The sequence below is a fragment of the Pseudophryne corroboree genome, chromosome 1 (genome assembly GCF_028390025.1).
Source record: "Pseudophryne corroboree isolate aPseCor3 chromosome 1, aPseCor3.hap2, whole genome shotgun sequence".
Classification (NCBI taxonomy): domain Eukaryota; kingdom Metazoa; phylum Chordata; class Amphibia; order Anura; family Myobatrachidae; genus Pseudophryne; species Pseudophryne corroboree.
In genome coordinates, this window is record NC_086444.1 from 47622644 (window position 1) to 47644968 (window position 22325).

Consider the following 22325-nt stretch of genomic DNA (forward strand, 5'->3'; position numbering starts at 1 on the left):
TGCAGCGCTGTGTCCGGTGTTTAAATGCCGCAGCTATGGCAATTTGCTCTCTTCGACTGTAATTGAATCCCCCCCCACCCCCCCTAAATGTTACATGAAAATAATGTTAGATGATTCGAGATAAACATATAGACAGATAGATACATACCGCACATAGCTATCAGTTGTAAAGTGCTTGCAGGTTAAGTTTTATCATAGTAGGATGATCATGTGACTAGTTAACATCACAGTCAGCCTTTATGACGTTACTTAGTTTGGTATTAAAGTCACTGATTGGTATAGTACTGTCAGTTATCATCTATCTCTCTCTCTCTCTCTCTCTCTCTCTCTCTCTGCTATTATGACCTCACAATAAGGTAACTCATTTATACCTAAATATTGTTTGAAAATAATGTTTTACAGTGCATCCGGAAAGTATTCACAGTGCTTCACTTTTTCCACATTTTGTTATGTTACAGCCTTGTTCCATAATGGAATAACTTGATTTTTCCCCCTCAAAATTCTACACACAATAACCCATAATGACAACATGAAAAAGTATTTTTTGAGATTTTTGCAAATGTATTAAAAATAAAAAACTAAGAAATCACATGTACATAAGTATTCACAGGCTTTGCTCATTACTTTGTTGATGCACCTTTGGCAGCAATTACAGCCTCAAGTCTTTTTGAATATGATGCCACAAACTTGGCACACCTATCTTTGGGCAGTTTCACCCATTCCTCTTTGCAGCACCTCTCAAGCTCCATCAGGTTGGATGGGAAGCGTCGGTGCACAGCCATTTTCAGATCTCTCCAGAGATGTTCAATCGGATTCAAGTCTGGGCTCTGGCTGGGCCACACAAGGACATTCACTCCTTTGATATCATGGCTGTGTTCTTAGGGTCGTTGTCCTGCTGAAAGATGAACCGTAGCCCCAGTCTGAGGTCAAGAGCGCTCTGGAGCAGGTTTTCATCCAGGATGTCTCTGTACATTGCTGCATTCATCTTTCCCTCTATCCTAACTATTCTCCCAGTTCCTGTCGCTGAAAAACATCCCCACAGCATGATGCTGCCACCACCATACTTCACTGTAGGGATGGTATTGGCCTGTTGATGAGCGGTGCCTAGTTTCCTCCAAACATGACACCTGGCATTCACACCAAAGAGTTCAATCTTTGTTTCATCAGATCAGAGAATTTTGTTTCTCATGGTCTGAGAGTCCTTCAGGTGTATTTTGGCCGACTTCAGGCGGGCTGCCATGTGCTTTTTACTAAGGAGTGGCTTCCGTCTGGCCACTCTACCATACACGCCGGATTGGTGGATTGCTGTAGAAATGGTTGTCCTTCTGGAAGGTTCTCCTCTCTCCACAGAGGAATGCTGTAGCTCTGACCGAGTGACAATCGGATTCTTGGTCACCTCTCTGACTAGGGCCCTTCTCCCCCAATCGCTCAGTTTAGATGGCCGGCCAGCTCTAGGAAGAGTCCTGGTGGTTCCAAACCTCTTCCATTTACGGATGATGGAGGCCACTGTGCTCATTGGGACCTTCAAAGCAGCATATATTTTTCTGTACCCTTCCCCAGATTTGTGCCTCCAGACAATCCTGTCTCGGAGGTCTACAGACAATTCCTTTGACTTCATGCTTTGTTTGTGCTCAGACATGCACTGTCATGTGTGGGACCTTATATAGATAGGTGTGTACCTTTCCAAATCATGTTCAAGCAACTGAATTTACCACAGGTGGACTCCAATTAAGATGTAGGAACATCTCAAGGATGATCAGTGGAAACAGGATGCACCTGAACCCAATTTTGAAGGTTGTGAATACTTTTATGTACATGTTATTTCTTAATTTTTTATTCTTTTTTTTTTTTAAACATTACATTTTTTTATTGAGTTTTCATACAGATTACATGTACATTTAAATTGGTAGGTAAAATCAAGTGGGGGGGGGACACATACATAACAGAATTAATAAAGACATGGGGGAGGGAGAGTACATATCAGGGATATCGCAGTATAACAATGAAATCGTAGTATAGTGAAAGACAACAAGTCTGCTTCCTTTAGCAAATTAAGGCCCGGTATGAACCGGGGAGTGAAGCACAGAAAGGTCTGGAATGTCAGTTGGGACGCCAAATGCACCCGTCTGGCCCAAGCCCTCCCTGTAGAGGGACCATTTAAACCATTTCTTACTAATGGAATTATTTCCTGAGGAGTAATTGCCCTCTGCTGTTTCAAAAACATAGTGTTGATGGACTCTATTTTCTATCATTGAAATATTGGGGATGACCGCTGACTTCCATTTGGAGGCAATGGCGGCTTTAGAAGCTATGAGGATATGGCCTAAAAGATATCTATCAGCGCTAGACATCTCCTTCTCGTAATAGTGGAAGAGTGCCAAAAGGGGGTCTGGCAGAAGGACAACTCCTAGTATGTGGGAAATGAACAAGAACACCTCCCTCCATAGCGCTCGGATTTTCGGACATAACCAAAAAATATGTAGAATATCTCCCACCATCCCACACTCTCTCCAGCAACTAGCGGAGATATCAGGCCAGATCTTGTGCAAACGGTCCGGCGTTAAATATACCCTGTAAACCAGTTTGTAATACATTTCACAATGGTTTACGCATTTGGAGATTCTAAAACAGGATTTAAAGATATCTTTCCAGACATCTTCAGTGAAGACTGCAGGGAGGTCTTTTTCCCATTTAGTCTGTGCGGGGAATACCCCATGGTGGGATTCGATCACAAGATGCTGGTACCATCTAGATATACCTCCCCTATTGCCGCTAGGCACTAGAAGTGACATCAGTATTTTAGGGAAGTCAGTATGTGGGACTCCACTGGGAGAGCAGCTTTGAAGCCAATGTCGCAATTGTAGATATTTATGAAAATCTTGTTTGGGTACCTGAAATTGTTCTTGGAGTAGGGAGAAGGGGACTAAAGCGCCCTCTTGAAGAACATCTTTTAGAATGGTGAGACCCAAGTCCCGCCAGTGGTGTAATTGCAAATCTGGGATCGATAGGGCTATTGCATGGAGAGACAGCTGGGGGGAGGGCAGAGCACCAGGAGGGAGAGACCTCGTCACGTCCTTCCATGCCAACAGCGTTGCATGGATTGCGGGGCACTCAGCAACTCTAGTTGGGAGTGATTTGATGGGCAACCATAACAAGTCTGATAGTGTAAAGGGGGATATTGCGTCCTGTTCAAGGGATACCCATGGTTTAAAATTGCCCTGAGTGAGCCAATCTCTAGCCTGGGAGAGTAAACAAGCAATATGGCATCTCTCTAAATCTGGATATGCGGCTCCACCGGCACACTTTGGAGCGGTTAATGTGGATTTCGCTATTCTCGGCTTTGAGCCCCCCCCATATATATTTAGTTAATAGACGATTGAATCTATTACAAACATCTTTGGGGAATGTCCTTGGGATGGTACGGAAGAGATACATCAATTTTGGTAAAAGAACCATCTTCGCAGCTGCCACCCGTCCGACCCAGGAGACCTCCAGCATCATCCAATCTTTAATAAATAATTCAAATGCACGAAAAAGTGGGTCGTAGTTACACCCCATTAAGTCCCGCCCTCTAGATATATGTACACCCAAATATTTAAGCGAGCTAAGTTGCCACGTGTACTTATAATCATTCTTCAGACGACTAAGAGCGCTGTCCGAAAAGTTCAAAGGGAGGGCCTCAGTCTTAGTAGCGTTCAATTTATAATAAGAGACCGCTGCGTACGAGTCCAACAGAGAATGTAAATGAGGTAAGGACGACTCAGGCTCACTAAGACACACTAAGATATCGTCAGCAAAAAGGCAGATTTTATGGGGCAACCCTCCCACCTCTGGACCAACAATTGATTCCGACACCCTAATTCGCTCCGCCAAAGGTTCCACAGCTAGTACAAAGATAAGGGGTGATAGTGGGCATCCCTGCCGAGTCCCATTAGTAATATTAAATACAGAGGAGTTGCATCCATTGGCGAAAACCGAAGCCGAGGGCGAGGAATACAAAGCGAAAATGGAGTCAAGAATCCTACCCGCAAATCCAAACCGGCCCAGGGTAACCCTTAAATAGTCCCAATGGAGCCTATCGAATGCTTTTTCTGCGTCCAGGGAAAGAAGCAAGAAAGGTTCGCTCCGGGCCTGACAGCGGACAATCACATTAATAACCCTACGTGTGTTATCTGACGCCTGTCGGCCCATAACAAAACCCACCTGGTCAGGGTTAATCAAACTAGGCAGGAGAGGGGAAATCCTATTCGCAACCATCTTAGCGTACAATTTAAGGTCAGTGTTCAGCAATGCTATAGGGCGGTAGTTCTGAACAACTGTTGGGGATTTTCCTGGCTTGGGGATAGTAACTATTCGGGCCTCTAACATCTCTTTCGGGAAACATGTGGAGTCAGAGGCTTCATTGTAGACTGACGTTAAGAGTGGGGCAAGGGTTGATTTGAATGCTTTGTAGAAGCTGGAGGGGTACCCATCCGGGCCGGGGGCTTTATTTACTGGACATGAATCTATGGCTGCTTCGACTTCCTCGGGCAACCAGGGGGCGCTAAGGGATTCACGGGTCTGAGAGTCTATAGTAGGGAGCGACAACCCGTCCAAAAATCTGGTGATATCTGCCATAGTGGGCTGAGGGGTACCTGGGTCATCTCTGAGGTTATACAGCTGCGAATAATACTCAGCAAACGTATTCGCTATCTCGACCGGATCGGTTACTTTAACTCCAGAAGATGTATGAATAGCATGTATGCGTTCCTTGGCTCTACGCCCTCTCAATTTACGCGCCAGTAGCCGTCCCGCTCTATTACCAAGCCTATAATATTTTTGATTTAGCAGCTGCAGGTTGCGGTGAACTTCTGTTAAGGCAAATGTATGCACTTTGTCACGGGCACTAAGAAGTTGCTTAAAAAGGGATTTATTATCGGGGTTAATTTTATGTGCGGCTTCCAACCGGGCAGCCTCTCTTTCGGCCGAGACATGTCTTTTTCTATAGTCGCGTTTGAGTCTAGCCGCTATTTAAATTGCAGAGCCTCTAATCACGGCTTTCAGAGAACACCAATGGGTGAAAACAGATGTGTCCCCGGGGCAATTAGTGGTCAAATATAAATCCAGGGATTGCTGGATGACCTGGTGAGCCTCAGGGTTGGCCAGAAGGTATTGGCCCATTCTCCAGGGACCATGAGGGACCACTCTCTTACTGACATCCCAAACAACAATAAGCGGTGAGTGATCTGACCAGGACATAGGTAGTATATCCATCTTACTAATAGCCGCTAATGTCCATTTATCAGCTAATGCTAAATCTATGCGGGAGTACGAATTATGTACATGGGAATAGAAGGTGTAATCCCGTTCTGCCGGGTGTTTAGCCCTCCAGACATCATACAACGCGTACTCAGCTAGTAGTTGACCAAATTTGCATGAGGGGTCCTGAGGCGGACTGCTACGAAGGGTTCGGGTTGGGCGGGAGCGGTCAATAACGGGATCCAGCACCATATTGAAATCCTAGGATCAAAAGGGCTCCTTTAGTATGTTCTTTGAGAGTTCTACAGAAGGTTCTAAGAAATGGGATTTGTTTGGTATTGGGTGCATAGCAAGATACCAGTGTGGTCTATACATTATCTAGTTTGCCCACTAAGATTAAGTATCTCCCGTCTGGGTCTTCATATTTATCGGACAGAACAAACGAACAGTGTTGTGCTATAAGAAGAGCCACGCCAGCTTTCTTGGCGGGTCCATTTGCCATATAACAATGGGGGTAGCGTGAATTAGTGAAGAGGGGGGGATTTTGGCTCTGAAAGTGTGTTTCCTGTACTGCTACCACATGTGCCTTAAGCTTATAGAAATAATTCAAGGCTACTCTTCGTTTATGGGGAGAATTGAGCCCTTTGGCATTAATAGAGACTATGTTAACCATAATCCGTTGCAAATAGAGCTGATGATTCCGTTGACCAATTTCTGTGCTTAAACTGATATACCTGATAGGGGGGGGGAGAAACATATCCGGGAACAGGGAGGTAGACATAAAAAAAACAAAAAAAACAAAACTGAATTGATCTCTCTTGAGATCATTACCAGTCGCCATAATATGGCGGCTGTGTAGGCTAAAGGAGGGGTTAGTGGCATAACTCCCACCCGTTGCCATACTTTATACTGTAAACTATAAAAAACACATGAACATCTTGATAATATAAAGGCATATGAATACACATGCATATAAACAGAACATGATGGGCATATGATGCATAACAGAAACGGTTCAACCTGGAACTAAAGCATAAAAACAAACACTGAAATTGGTAAGATCATTAGGGTCTCCCCAGCGACCCATCCTACATATCAAGCTCTTAAGCTATCCTATCAGGTTAATTTTGATAGGGGCCTACCATGTCTGGGGGAGCGTCAGGCACTCCTCCCATAATGAGAGGGGAAAAAAAAGAGAACAAACTAGTCAACCTGTAGAACAAAGTATGCATACATGAGAATACGTCTGTAACATGGGTTAATCGCCTGCTACATTCAACGCCCCTCCCTTACTCTCCACGCCTCCCCAAACATGGGCAGAAGTGGTGTTGACAGAGCTAACAACCATAACTGGAGAGTCACCGGAGTCGTAACCGTAGAGACAGATCATCATTGGAGGCTATCTGGCCCAGAGCAGGCCTCCTCACTTCACCGAGGACCAGTCCTGCTGAAGTCGACGTGGGGAGGAGTCTGCTGAGGGGTCCGCAATGTTCCATGATTTAAGCAACTTTGCCCCTTCATCTGCAATAGAAATAGAGACAGTGGAGCCATCTCGGGAAATCAGCAGCTTGGTAGGGAAACCCCAACGATAGGGGATATCCGCCTTCCTAAGGGCTGCCGTGATAGGGTGAAAGGAACGCTGTTTGTAGAGGGTGGCTGCAGACAAGTCTCCGAAGAGTTGAAGTCCTTTAAGGGCTGAAGATGTGTCTGACGTCGGTCTTGATGCTTTCAGTAGGGCCTCTTTGACGTGAAAGTAGTGCATCTTCATTAGGACATCTCTAGGAGCGTCTCCTGGGGCTGCTCTAGCCTTTGGCAGCCGGTGTATCCGGTCAATAATGAAGTCTGCCGATGGGGACTGAGGTAATAGAACTTTAAATAGGGCCACGGCATAATCGTGCAAACTGCTGTGTGACACCGATTCAGGGACTTCACGCAATTTAAGATTGCTGCAACGCGATCTGTCCTCCAGATCAGTGACTTTGTCCCGCAAAAGCTTCACCTCCGCCTCTAGGGCGTCATGAGAGTCTAGTAGGCTGTTATGAGACCCCACGACTTCCTCCATTTTATTTTCCAAATGGTCAGTGCGGCCACCTAGGTCATCTATGGATTGTTGACATGCCGTTAACGTGGTACGGAACTCCGCTGCCACCTCCTCCTTAAAGCGAGACAAAAGGAGCTTCATAGTGCCCACGGTGAGAGCATCTCCATCTCCGACTTTGTCCAGGCTCGTAGCAGCTATAGAGGTGGAAGGGGGCACCTCCAGGGAGGGGGGAGTTTGCGGGACTGTATCTTTTGTAGAGGACCCGGTTGTTTTAGAGCCCGACATCCTCGGAGATGACTTGAAAAATGAAAGCTGCTGGGCGGGCTTTGACGGCTTACTGCATCTAGAAGGCATACTCAGGCCAGAGAAAAATAACTCGACGGTTCCCAACACTTAAAGATGGAGAGAAAAAAAAATAGGAGGCTCCACTGTCTCCGGGATCACCAAGATGTCACGTAGATATTGGCAGGGGTAGGAGATATTTCTCTTTTTACATTGGCATGAGCAGGGTCGGCAGGGCTATAGGACTAGCCATCCTCTTGTGCGTGCATATGAAGCATTGGGGGGAACTCCAGTCCCGCACCCCAAGCAACCCAGATATACTCAGGTTCGGGCCACAGGTCGTAGAAAATCAAGATCAGGTCCAGGGCTCCCTGGAAGGATATAATAACTTGGAGAAAGCGAATTCTTGATAATTCTAAGTGTAGGTCCAGGAGTGCTGCCTAGCTGCAATAGAGGAGCCCGGACGTATGAAGGATGTGTCGGCAAGGCTGGGGGGCCTGTCGTATTCGCCCCTACTGCTATATTATTCTGGGCTTCTTCCCCACGGCTCCTGCGTCTAATATGGGGCCACTGCAGGTCGCAGAGATCCCTGTCGACCTCCCTCTCCGTCCAACGAGCCACCCACAGCCGCGGGCGGACTCGCAGAGGGGCCGGGGTGCTACGGATAGGCCGGTAGAGTAGCTCTTATAGAAGGGGGGGTCTGTGCTTTCTGCTCGGGGGGGCTGCACCCCTGGATGCGGCTCAGCTGACCCCAGACCTCAGATATATGGGGGGGGCGCCCACCGAGCTGACTGCTCAATTTCTGACTGGCAGGAGGGGGGAAGCCTTGGCCGGGCCGGCAGTCCTCCGCAGCAACGTGCCACGGGTTTCCGGCTAAAGTACACGAGGGGGGAGAGGTACAGCCGCTCCTATGAGATCAAGGCAGCAGGTCGCTTACCCCCGAGGGCTTCCGGACAACTCCTCCGGGTCACCGCTGCCTCTCCTCCCGTCGCCCGTCTCCCAAGATGGCCGCCGCTCGTGCTCCGGAGCCCGCGTCTCGGCTCCGATCTTGTCCCGGATCTCCCCCGCCAGCGAGCGAGGACCACCCGGTAGGCTGCAGTGAAGTCCCAACAAGGGACAGGGTCAAAGTAGGCCCCTCCGACGTCCCGGGCTGGCCGTCCACCCGGCTGGGGGAAAGTATGAAAATTTAGGCCCCGGCTTCCGTGCAGCGAGTAGGCAGCAATCCGCGGGAGCCAGGAGACCGGCTCCCTGATTCCGCAGCTCTCACTCACTGCCTGCTCTGCTGCCTTGGGATGTTGATCTAGGCGTTTAGGGAGAATAATAGTCGTGTAGAGGCTAGTTTATAATAATGAAACTCCCAGATCCCTGGGAGCTCACAGGAAAAGCAGCCTGCTCATTCAGCCTCCAGGCCACGCCCCCCAATTTTTTATTCTTAACAAATTAGCATAATCTCCCAAAAAACTTTTTCACGTTGTCATTATGGGGTATTGTGTGTAGAACTTTGAGGGGAAAAATAAATTTATTCCATTTTGGAATAAAATGTGGAAAAAGTGAAGCACTGTGAATACTTTCTGGTTGCACTGTATGTATAGATTGAGATAGGCTAACAAAAAGATCTGAGTGTCATATGCTAAGAGTTCGCATGGGGTGGTCTGATTTGAATGTAGGAAGGTCTGAGTGGCATCTAGGGAGGTCTAAAGCTGGGTGTACACTTTAAGATATATTGTGCGATACAGATGTGTCCTTTTGCGTCTTGGCCAATGGCATGGAATGAAACGCCATGCATAACGTAGAAAAGTGCACGTCGGCGGCCGCACTTGTGCGCTCACACCACGCGATCCCTTAGGATTGCATGGTGTGTACGGCGATGCAATGTATTGTTACAATGCATCGCTGCATCGGTAGCTTGCACCATCAGAAGGTGTGTACCCAGCTTATGTGGCATGTAGAGTGGTCTAAGTGTCACGTGGAGAACATATGGGAGGTCTGAGTGGCATATGGGAAGGTGTAGGTGCTTAATGGGATGTCTGAGCGGCACAGAAATAATAGACATAAGCAAGCAGAAGAAGCGGGCAGAAGTTTCATGAAATGCGTAACAGCGTTTATGCAGTTTTATCACATGCTGTATCAGATGATGAAGACACCTTTATATTGATGACATACTACGACTCTTCAATAATCTATTTATTTAGAAGGTACTGACTATTCAGTTAGGGGAACCTGCGCCAGAAAAGACATTTGCCCTCATTCAGATGTGGTCGGAGTTGGTAGAAGCAGCAGCGATAGCTGTAATATGGTAATGCAGCAAGCGGGTGTCACGCCTCCTGCATGCATTACTGTATTGGATCATCTTCAACACCATTGGCCAGCTGCGTGACCCGTGGGGTCACACAAACTGGCCGCTGCATTTCTAAACAGATGCAAGGAAATCTACGTCCTCTGACGGAGATCCTGGCCTCTTCCCTCCCCCACAACGTCGGCAACACGTCTACCATGGGGTCGCGTAAGCCGGCCGCCAGATTGCTACACAGAGGCCAGGAAATGTCTGGCCTCTTCCCTCCCCCACAACACTGGCGACATGACTCCATTTTATGAAATGGAGGCATAAGCAGCCCCCTCCCCATCCCAAAATGGCGTCATACTTTCAATCACTGACGGTCTGATCCCTGTTATCACGCATATTGCGCCCGTAGTAATCCGGTTTAGCTGTGTAAAGGATTGGGTGCCTCATTACCCCCGGGGTAGCAAGCTGAAATGATGATACCACGCCCCCGAGGGCAGAAACAGAATGGGTGTGGAAGGGGGTGAAAAGAATTGAATACTGCCCATGGAGAAAAGTTAAAATAATCAGAGTGTGGTTATGATAACAAGCACCACCTGTGATTAAATATAAGAGGGAAAAAAGTGTCCCAAAAATATAGTTGACTGTAGACATTCCTTAGTCTGAAATACAAAACCTGAATATCCACAACATGAATAAGAGATGATTTTCACCCCTTAATGGTGTATCCTTACATTCATAGGATAATTACTAGGCATGCAGCGGTATCTACTCAACAGGGCTGATATCTAGAGCCTCTCTCTCTCACTCTCCGTCTGTCTCTTTCTCTCTCTAACTTTATTTTCATGTAAAATTGCCTTCTTAATACTGTGAGATGTCATATTAACAGATGTAGCTGGTACTTTAGCTCTAAACCAAGCAGTGACTTTAATACCAAATTGAGTGCCATTAGTAATTAGCCTAATGAGTCGATAAATCTAAACCTGCCTGCATTTCACATTTGATATCTATCTATCTATCTATCTATCTATCTATCTATCTATCTATCTATCTATCTATCTATCTATCTATCTATCTATCTCTGTAGATCTAACATTATCTTCATATAACATTTAGGTTAAAATAAGCTTACCCTACACTGTGAGATGTCATATTAGCAGGTGCAGCTAATAACTGATAGTTCTAAACCAAGCAGTGACTTTACAACAAGCTGGGTGACATTACAATGTCTGTCTATGATGTAAGCCAGTCACATGATAAACCTACTGCAGATTAATAACTGACTTGATTGCAGGTGCAGGCCTCCTTCTACATACAGGCATATCAGCCTCAATTGCGTCCCACTCTAATATATAATTTGCTTTTTTATGAAGTAGAACAGTGTTTCCTAAACTCTGCCACTACAGTCCAGGTTTTACAGAGATTAATGCATGAGTCCAGATGGTTAAATCAAATTGACTGAGGTACTACTTAAGTCACCTGTGCTTAAGCATAGATATCCTTAAAACCTGGTGTGTAATTTCAGAGTTTGTGAATCTCTTAAGTAGAGAATAGTCTGACAGGCCCTCCATGACCCCTGCCACTAAGTAAATGCTCTGCTCCTATGAGTGCAGAAACTTTTTTTTTTTTTTTACTCCAAGGTGGAAACCCTGCAATGTTCAAAGACACAACCAGAAGTAAAATGGTGCTTCACAGTATTTTCTGAAATGGTAATAAAGGTGCATAACCGGATAAGATGTGATTGTCAGACATTCAGAATAACATATAAAATACCTCCCCGGCCCCGCTGCACCCATGGTGTCCGCATTAAACATGCATAATGAATTTCCTATATATCGGATTTGTTTCTTAGGTACTGTAGGGTCTCTGCTATTAAGAACATGATTTTTTCCAAACTTTCCTATCATGCACCCAACACTTCTCTAATTTTATGTGACACCGTGTGAGAGTGCGGATGCCCAAGAGGAAAACAACAGGGGGGACTCAGTGTACAAGACGTTCTTGCTTTGGGTTCAGTATGATTTACCGATGGATAGGATGCCGGCGGTCAGAATACAGACAGCGGCATTTTGTCCATCAGAATCCTGACAGCCCCCTACCCTAACCCTCCCTTGTGGGTGCCTAAACCTAAACCTCCCCGGTACCTAACCTTAACCTTCCTGGCCCTGCACCCTAACCCACCACCTACCGCTGAAACTTTACCCCCCCCCCCCCCCCTCCGTGGCAGGATGCCAGCGCGCCCCACTGTCAGGACGACCGGGCTGCCGGTAATGAGACGCCGGTATCCAGAGTGGCGTCGGTATCTAGACGCCGGCATTGCATCCTCCTTCGGGATCCTGGTGTTGGTATATCAACCGCTGGGATCCCGTCTGTCGGGAAGCTAACTGCTTCCCCTTGCTTCTGCCTGTTCAGTTCTTTTCCGCTATATCACAGATTGGTGCCCGGGTATAGAACACTTTACAAATGCCCAATTGGAATCTGAGCTTATTTCCCCTTATTCCCACACTACTCCAAAAACCCCTCCCCCGACGCCCCACTCACTGACTACTTTGATCCCAATCTGTATTCAGAGTAATGTCTTATTTTCCTCTACCTCTGCTGAATGGCAGAATGGTAACAAAGGTTTTCCCCATTCCCATTGCTACTCCCCATACATCTGGGGCGACCCAACTTTACCAGCATCCCTAGATTATCCTGGTTTTATAAATCGGTCTTGTAAAGGAATTCAGTCTTAGACATGTCTTCAATCCAGGAGGCCACATGCTCATCTTCCAGCAACTCCATGAGGGGGTATGATCTTCCTCACCAAAACGTCCTTGAGTACAGATGTGTCCACTTCCATCTAGCCTCCCTGCACGTTAAACTGCCTTTCTAGTATGGTGTGGCTCGGTAGTGGTGAGTGTCTTTACTTGCAACTTTTTCCATTAAAATGCGTCTTAATCACAAAATGATGGAAAGAGGACGCACAAGCAGGTTTCCTGTAACGTAGCATTTCGTATGAAAATACAGCCGCAGTCAAACACAGAGAATATAGATATGCCGCATATGATTTTAATCAGCATAAGCTGTTTGTGCATCATATTTGCATCATTTTGAGAATAACACGCATTTTAATGGGAAAATTCCGTAAAGGTTCATGACTAGCATATCCCATCCACTAAGGAAACGTGTATGTGGGTCCCAGGTGGTGAGGCATACAGTATCTCTCAAATAGCCTGCGGTCGTAGTAGCAACCTCTGGCAGCAGAACGTATCCCACAGCCCTCCATCGAGGCCACTACAGTGCAGGGACCGGAGTCAGCAATTCACCCACAGCAAGTGGAGGAGGGTAGCACTGTGAGGTGAAAGGTCACGCTTTCTCATTCCGTAGCAGCAGGAGCTGACCAGGAGCAGTGGCACGGTCTCCCCCACCGTTCCGGGGGTCCGACATGAACTGTTGGCAGCAGAACCACTGTGGGCGCAGAAATATGCTATGAAGTCACAAAGGAATATGCTGCGCTATATAAGAAACTTTTGCTAAAAAATAATAATGAAGTCTGGCTCAAGCAGGGAGCTCCAACTCTATGCATCCACATTCTCTTGCGCCTGTGTTAAAAACACCGTCCTCGTCCATGAATCAGTTCAATGCAAGTTATTGCAATTTTCAATTAAGTAAAAAGCCCAGGAGCATATTGTACCTGGTGGAAGGGGTCAGGAATGCCAGCCATGGCTTCTGTGTCATGTGGCCTCCTCAGCATACTGCAGATCGGAGGAGGGAGTACTGTGTGCTTTCCTTCCTTACTTCACAGAACACCTTCTGGAGAGGTGAGTATTAGATTTCCAGTGGGTTTGGGCAACCTGCACAGCGCAGCCACATAGACCATATGCTCTTCTTCAGGTGTCTGCTGAAAACCTTTGTTGTGTTTAGACTGTAAACTCTCTGCCGAGCTGGACTGGCCAGTCTGCAGGGCCTCTGACTAGGGTAGTGGTTCACAGCATCTGGGGAGGTCTACGGCATGTGGGGTGTGGTGGTGGAAGGTCTGCATGGCATATAAGGAGGTGTTGGGGCATTTGTGGAGGTCTGAGGGGCATGTGGAGTAATATGAGGAGGTCTAAGTGGCACAGGGGAGGTAGGGGCATAGGAGGAGTGTTCTGAGGCGCATATGGGTGGCAGAGTGTTTAAGCACACATCTGACGGCAGGTGGGAGTCTGTAAGTGCATATGGGAACATTTTGTTGTAAGTGGGGGCTAAAGTGGCATGTGGTGGAATTTGGGAACTAGTGAGGGGCTTGTTTGGGTCATTTTGGGATGAGTGATGTGGGGAAGCCGGGGTCAGGTCATTTTGGGGGCTGTTTTTTAACTCTTGATATTAGAGGTATATGAACAGCCCTTTTGAGATTTGGGGGAAATGTAACAGTGTGTGAGAATCAGGATGTGAAAGACTTTGTGAGTTTTCCCTGTGTTTTTTTTTTAAAGTGGCAATCATTTACATATCAAAATAAACTTGCTTTTGTCATGTAAAATGATTGCCACTTTAAAAAAAAAAACAACAACAGATGACCTCTCACATCCTGATTCTTACCCACTATTTCATTTCCCCTTAGGAGTGCTATACATGTAGCCCTTGCTGTATGAGAGGTTGCCCATCATTGCCTTAGGGTTAGGGGGTTACCCTAAAATAAGACGCATGAACAGGTTCCCTAAAGAGCTCCCGGATCTGCTTCCCCTATGTAAGGCTGCCAAGGCCAAACTCCCCTCACTAGATTGTTTTGTTAATGACTCCGTTTCCAGTTCTCTATTATTAATTTTTCTACTTTTGAGAGGTCCTTGCGATATAGAACAGTGAGAATGCTGGACGCTTCACCCTATACCATGTGTCACTAGGGTGCCTTATATCAAGCGTAGGCTGTAGTAACATAGTAACTAAGGTTGAAAAAAGACAATTGTCCATCAAGTTCAACCTATTTGTGGTCTCCTATGCAGTCTTATTATAGGACTAGTTATTTTTATGTTAGGACTAGTTATATTAACTATAATACGGGCCTACGCACCATAACCCTGAATATCTTTATCCAATAGGAATTTATCTAACCCATTCTTAAAGGTGTTGACTGAGTCCGCCATTACTACTCTCTCAGGCAGGGAATTCCAAACACGTATTGTCCTTACTGCGAAAAAATCTTTTCGCCTCAATGTGCGGAAACTCCTCTCCTCTAACCTAAGCGAGTGACCACGTGTCCTCTGTGCTGATCTTATAGAAAACAGGTCCCCCCCGAGCTCTGTGTATTTCCCCTTATATATTTGTAGATGTTGATCATGTCCCCTCTTAGTCTCCTCTTTTCCAATGTAAACATGCCTAGCCTTGCAAGCCCTTCCTCGTATTCCAGCATCTCCATGCCCTTGATTAGTTTGGTCGCCCGCCTCTGAACCTTTTCTAGCTCCAGGATATCCTTTTGTAATATGGTGCCCAAAATTGCACACAGTATTCAAGATGCGGCCTCACTAGTGATTTATATAATGGGAGTATAATACTCTCGTCCCTTGTAAGCGACACCAACAGCATAAAGACAGTGTTCCTCATATACAGACTTACTGTATTGTCCACAGATTTGCACCGGTGCATCTAGCACCGTCTGAACTAATGTGATATACCGCCAAGAAACCTGCCAGGCCACAGTATGAAATACACCACTGGTCACGCCTGTCCGCCACTGGCCACACCCACGCACCACCGTCACTACTGCCACTCATTCTCCCAGTAGGCCCTTGATAATCGTCCGTCCTAGGCCAATGCGGCCCTTTCTCTGGCCCAGCCTATAGCTGATTCATTTTATATTCTCCTCCATACAGAAAGCCAAGTTTCCATCCAAACGCCCAAATGACTATATGAGTCTAGAGCGGAGGCGGCAGGATGACCTCCGGGACCAGATGCTGAACTTCACCAAACAGAATGACTTTGATTATATGAAGAGCAAATGGGAGAGGCTGACGGATCACAAAATACTGCACAATATGGTCCAGAGGAAGGTGACAGAGACGATGCAAGACTACAGGATGCACATAGAGCAACGCAGAGACAGGTAATCACAGCCACACAAGTGCCATTGTCATATGAGCAGTGCTCAGCGTTACACAGTCATTGTATATTACAGGTGATCACAGCCACACAAGTGCCATTGTCATATCTGTATGAGCAGTGCTCAGCGATACTTACACATTGTATATTATAGGGATATTTTACGTGACCTCGGTAGTCCATGCTCTGTATATAAAAAGCACACTGCAGCCTTTAGTTGTACAAACAGCAATGAACAATCCCTGAGAGATCTGTACCTAATGTCCACCCATCCCTTCCATGTCACCTGACCGCGTGCTGCTCATACAGGGGGTCATTCAGACCTGATCGCTCGCTAGCGTTTTTTGCAGCGCTGCGATCAGGTCAGAACTGCGCATGCGTATGCACCGCAATGGCACAGGCGCGTCGCACAGGTACAAAGCTGTTCACCGCACAGCTATGGGTTTGTGCAAAGAATCCGTTCGCATGGGCGTTCAACAAGGAGATTGACAGGAAGAGGGCGTTTGTGGGTGGCAACTGACCGTTTTCTGGAAGTGTTTGGAAAAATGCAGGCGTGTCCAGGCGTTTGCAGGGCGGGTGGCTGACGTCAATTCCGGTCCCGGACAGGCTGAAGTGATCGCAGCGGCTGAGTAAGTCCTGGGATGCGCAGAGACTGCACAAACTCTTTTTGTACCACTCGGCTGCACATGCGATCGCACACTTGCACAGCTAAAATACACTCCCTGGTGGGCGGTGACTATCTGATCGCAGTAGTGCAAAAAACCCTAGCGATCGATCAGGTCTGAATTAGGCCCAAAGACCTTAATCGCATTATTGTGGCTCACCTGCGCCTCCTAGTGGTGGGGATTGCATGGTTTGTAACGTGTAATGGGTTTTTGGGCACTGGCATAGGCGTGCGCAGGGGGGGTTCCTGGTGCGCACAGGCACCCCCTAATGTCTGTAACCCCCTCACACACACCTGCTGCTGCAGTATCAGTGATCGACGAGTGTGCTCATTTCTTTCCTCCCACCCACTGCGTCCGCCAACCCCTTCGCTCAGTCTGGCTGTTATTCATTTTTATGGTGCAGCATCACTGACGTAATCCTACTCCCAGTTCCTCTAACCTGTGGGATGTGTCGTGATGATGTCATGCCGCGTGCATGGCCGCTCATGCTCCCACCCACACTCTCTCTCCTCATCATGTGCCAACGCCACAGAATACAGCGTTCCTCTTGGAGGAGGACAAGTTCAAATTCAATATCAATATATATTTTGAGAGATTAGGATATAACCTATGGTAATAAAATATACAAATTGAACATATATAACAGATTTTATCCTATCTATCTATCTATCTATCTATCTATCTATCTATCTATCTATCTATCTATCTATCTATCTATGCATCAATTCTCTATATTATTTAGTTTGCATTGAGTGCCAATATTTGGTGGTAGACACGCCTAATAGGTGGTGCTAGACACACCCATTAGGTGCTGTTAAACATGCCCAATAGGCCGTGCACCACCTAATAAAATGTCCTGCGCACGCCTATGGGCGCTGGTGCTGTTTTACCAAAGGAGAAAAAGAAATAATGATATTTTGTCTTCGTCATTCTGATTACAGATACAGGTTGAGTATCCCTTATCCAAAATGCTTGGGACCAGAGGTATTTTGGATATCGGATTTTTCCGTATTTTGGAATAATTGCATACCATAATGAGATATCATGGTGATGGGACCTAAATCTAAGCACAGAATGCATTTACGTTACATATACACCTTATACACACAGCCTGAAGGTCATTTTAGCCAATATTTTTTATAACTTTGTGCATTAAACAAAGTGTGTCTACATTCACACAATTCATTTATGTTTGAGATACACCTTATACACACAGCCTGAAGGTCATTTAATACAATATTTTTAATAACTTTGTGTATTAAACAATGTTTGTGTACATTGAGCCATCAAAAAACAAAGGTTTCACTATATCACTCTCACTCAAAAAAGTCCGTATTTCGGAATATTCCGTATTTCGGAATATTTGGATATGGGATACTCAACCTGTATATATGAATCAACCTGGGGATGTAAATGAAAATGAATAGAACTTTGTATATATAGGATTGCAGTTCTTATATAGTGTCTAATTACTGCCTATAAGGAGAAAAGTTGACTTGTAAATGTTACTGCCTGGGGCAGGGCCGCAACTAGGGGGGGCTAGGGGGGCACGCGACCTGGGCGCGGAATGAGAGAGGGCGCCGGCGCGGGCGGTAAGCGGAAACATGCAGTGTAGGACGGCGCAGGGGTGAAGTAGCGCCTCCCCGCTCCGCTGCGCCAGGATGCTCCGTTAGAGTCTGCTTCCGGAAACACAGAGGCTCCACTTCACACTTCACACCAGCGGTGTGTGTGTGTGTGTGACGACCATCTTCAGAAACGGAGAGGACGGGGGCCCTGACGGATCATCACTAGGTGTGTGTAAAGGTAGGGAGAGGCGGACAGCTATATATGTATAATATGTGTGTGTGCAGTGTTGTACTTTAACCTAGTGTGTATGAGCAGTGCAGTGTAACCCTGAGTGAGTGTGTGTGTGTTGGAGCAGTGCAGTGTAACCCTGTGTGCGTGTGTGTGTTGAAGCAGTGCAGTGTAACCCTTTGTGTATGTGTGTTGGAGCAGTGCAGTGTCACCCTTTGTGTATGAGTGTTGGAGCAGTGCAGTGTAACCCTGTGTGTGTGTGTGTGTGTGTGTGTGTGTGTGTGTGTGTGTGTGCATGCATGTGCTGGCGCAGTTCAGTGTTACCCAGTGTGTGTCTGATGGAGCAGTGCAGTGTAACCCTGTGTGTGAACTGGAGCAGTGCAGTGTAACCCTGTGTGTGTATGTTGGAGCAGTACAGTGCAACCCTGTGTGTATGTGTGTTGGAGCGGTGCAGTTTAACCCTGTGTGTATGTGTGTTGGAGCAGTGCAGTGTCACCCTGTGTGTATGAGTGTTGGAACAGTGCAGTGTAACCCTGTGTGTGTATGTTAGAGCAGTGCAGTGCAACCCTGTGTGTATGTGTGTTGGAGCGGTGCAGTGTAACCCTGTGTGTATGTGCGTTGGAGCGGTGCAGTTTAACCCTGTGTGTATGTGTGTTGGAGCAGTGCAGTGTCACCCTGTGTGTATGAGTGTTGGAACAGTGCAGTGTAACCCTGTGTGTGTGTGTGTGTGTGTGTGTGTGTGTGTGTGTGCATGCATGTGCTGGCGCAGTTCAGTGTTACCCAGTGTGTGTCTGATGGAGCAGTGCAGTGTAACCCTGTGTGTGAACTGGAGCAGTGCAGTGTAACCCTGTGTGTGTGTGTGTGTTGGAGCAGTGCAGTGCAACCCTGTGTGTATGTGTGTTGGAGCGGTGCAGTGTAACCCTGTGTGTATGTGTGCTGGAGCAGTGCAGTGTAACCCTGTGTGTATGTGTGTTGGAGCAGTTCAGTGTAACCCTGTTTGTGTGTGTTAGAGCAGTGCAGTGTAACCCTGTGTGTATGTGTGTTGCAGCAGTTCAGTGTAACCCTGTTTGTGTGTGTTAGAGCAGTGCAGTGTAACCCTGTGTGTATGTGTGTTGGATCAGTTCAGTGTAACCCTGTGTGTGTGCTGGAGAAGTGCAGTGCAACCCAGTGTGTGTGTGTACTGAAGCAGTGCAGCGTAACCCGGTGTTGTGTGTGTGTGTGTATGATGGAGTACCCAGGTGGGTACTTAATTTGTATATACAGTATAGGAGGGATGTATAGAATCAGTGTATTGGGGTAAGTGTATATACAGGGGCATGTATATATGTTTATTTGGGTGGTATGTGTATATTCAGGGGCTGTGTATATATGTACCGTCCTGTGTATTGATGTACGAGAGGATGTATTTCTGTATATTGGGGGGCGGGGGGGTGGGGGGCAAATGACTGCCTTGCCCCGGGTGACAGAAACCCTAGTTTCGGACCTGCCTGGGGAGTGCCTCGGTGCCTCATTGTTCAATGTGACATCTGTGTATCATTCTTAACACACAACAAGTTTCTTAAAAAACGGCAAAAGAAACAAAGTTTTATAAAACTTGTTCACTGTTTCCCACAAGAATTGTATCTTTGTACTCAGCGGCTGTGTGATAATGCGCTAATTAGAGATGAGCGGGTTCAGATTTACTCGGTTCTCAAAACGGCATCTTATTGGCTCACGGATGTCTCTTGTATTGGACAGCCAATAAGATGCTGTTTTGAGAACCGAGTAAAACCCGAACCAGCTCATCTCTAGCGCTAATGCTGTCAGGGGGCGCTTTATGGAAATAGTCGCCTCCTGGCAGCTTCTGTGATCTGTTGCTGTGTCCGAATCATCGGATCATCTGAGTGACTGTCGGCCATCTGAGTGACCCTCACGTTACATAGGATGGCCGGTATCTTCACACAGCCAGAGCCAGTAAAGCTGCGTCCTGCCTCGGCACGCCCAGGATGTGGGTGTCGGGAGTCAGGATCCCTTTTTCTGGAACACTGGCCATTACTGCTCCTTTTTCACTCCTACACAGATACAGGCTGTGGCTTGGGGGGCACTATGAGATAGAGCAGTACAGGTCCTGCGCATACGCAGATCTCAGACCATCCCTGAATCCGGTCCACAGTGTGTTGGCTGCTTTGCAGCCATTAGGAAAGCTGATGGCACAGGCCGTTACTGCTCCGCTTGGCTACACATAGAACATGTCACTGACGGCAGGTCAGAACCACAGCACATCCCGTCTGTCCATCCACACACACTATTGAGGACACTACTGTGTATTCCAAGTTATTTCTGTCTTCAGTGTAGGACAGTGTCAGAGACCTCTGTATGGTCTAGATGAGCTACATCTCAGGTTCCACCTTGTTATATAGGGGGAGATGCGTCAAACCTTCCAAAGAGGAGAAGTAGAGGTGTTGCCCAGAACAACCAATTAGATTCTAGCTATCATTCTGCGTTCACTTCTGAATCGGGCCCATTTGTCTGATATTAGCTGAAATATCCTCACATATCTATCTATCTATCTATCTATCTATCTATCTATCTATCTATCTATCTATCTATCTATCTATCTATCTATTTCACAGATGCCTCCTATCTGTCTGCAGATCCCACGTGTATTTATATACCAGACTCTCCCAGAGCAGAGTCACCAGGTCTGTATACCATGCAGGTGGCTGAGTCAGTGACACCATCCTACAGGTAACACAGAGATTAAGACTGAGTATAACCAGTGTATTCTTACTTGCGCCAGACTCAGGGCTCTGCTGGAGACAGAAGAGATGGATCACATCAGGGAGATGGAGTCCATAGAGGAGACCACCCTGGAGCGGCAGGCTAAGATGCGGGAAAGAGCCAAGAGCCTGAGAGAGAAGAGGGAGAAGGAGAGACTGGCCCTGGTGGAAGAGAAACGGGACCAGCAGTTCAGGTAACACCGGGGCATCACTGTGCAGACCCAACACACGTCAGTGGTTCCAGGCAGCCTATCATTTCACTGTGGACGTGTGACATCACCGAGGCCTTTCCGGTTACTGTCTCTGATGTTACTAGTTCCTTGTGAGTATGTTCATGAATGTGGTTGTAATATAACCGCAGATCACCTCTATGACCTTCCAATAAGCTCCAGTGATACTGGCAGAGATAAGGCTGCTCTGTATAAACACCAATCAGCCATATATCATCCGGTTTGGCCGCTTCCCCAATTACCAGTCTGGACACTAATCTTCGTTCAGCGTGCAGACCGGGCATTAGAATCATACTATGTGCCACTGGCTGGATTCCTCATTTAAAACTCAAAGATGTAAAGTTCAACCGAAATCAAAGGCAACTACTTACCCCGACTAGTGGCAGTAATGGTCCCTTCCCCAGGGGTAAAAGCTTGGAGGTTTAACAATATGTAGTAGCTGTATGTACAAGACTTGCAGTCATCCACTCAGCTGTGCTCTGTGTACAGATCCGTCCTCATACGTCTAGCCTCAATACGCCATGCGGCGCAAGAAGCCTGGCGCAGGTGAGCCCAGCTGAGCGCTGTAGCATCTTTTTTCCTTGAATGTGCGTCTTAATCACAACACGATGCGACTGAACTGCTCTGCAGACTGCACTGATTAAGTTGTTATGCGACACCTCTGTATCTGTTTATAACTGAGTCTGTATACAGAGCGCAACAAAACTGGGCGTGGAAAACAGCCACGGCTGCTGCATCGTAGCACTTCCTATACAGATTCAGACTCCGTTGCACACAGATATACAAGTGTGACATATCACATTAATCAGTGCAGTCTTGAGAGGCGGTTCTGCAAATCTAGACAAGAAAAAGAGGTAATTCACATACCAAGGTAGCGCATTAAATACCTTGTTTAATTATAAAAGAGATATAACATACATATTATCCACACAATTACAGTTGTAACAAATATTCAGATAAAATTATAACCCCTTTCTGGTA

At 46.7% G+C, this 22325-nt stretch overlaps 1 protein-coding gene across 2 annotated transcripts in view; it reads left to right on the forward strand.

Annotated features, from left to right (window-relative positions):
- The window catches only part of CFAP53 (cilia and flagella associated protein 53), a 74833-nt gene that overhangs the window by 20022 nt on the left and 32486 nt on the right, over window positions 1–22325 (forward strand). For both annotated transcript variants that reach the window (XM_063959245.1, XM_063959235.1), the window contains exons 3-4: window positions 15671–15900; window positions 21135–21308. In XM_063959245.1, the coding sequence (XP_063815315.1) occupies window positions 15671–15900; window positions 21135–21308 (404 nt within the window). The remainder of the gene's footprint in view (window positions 1–15670; window positions 15901–21134; window positions 21309–22325) is intronic.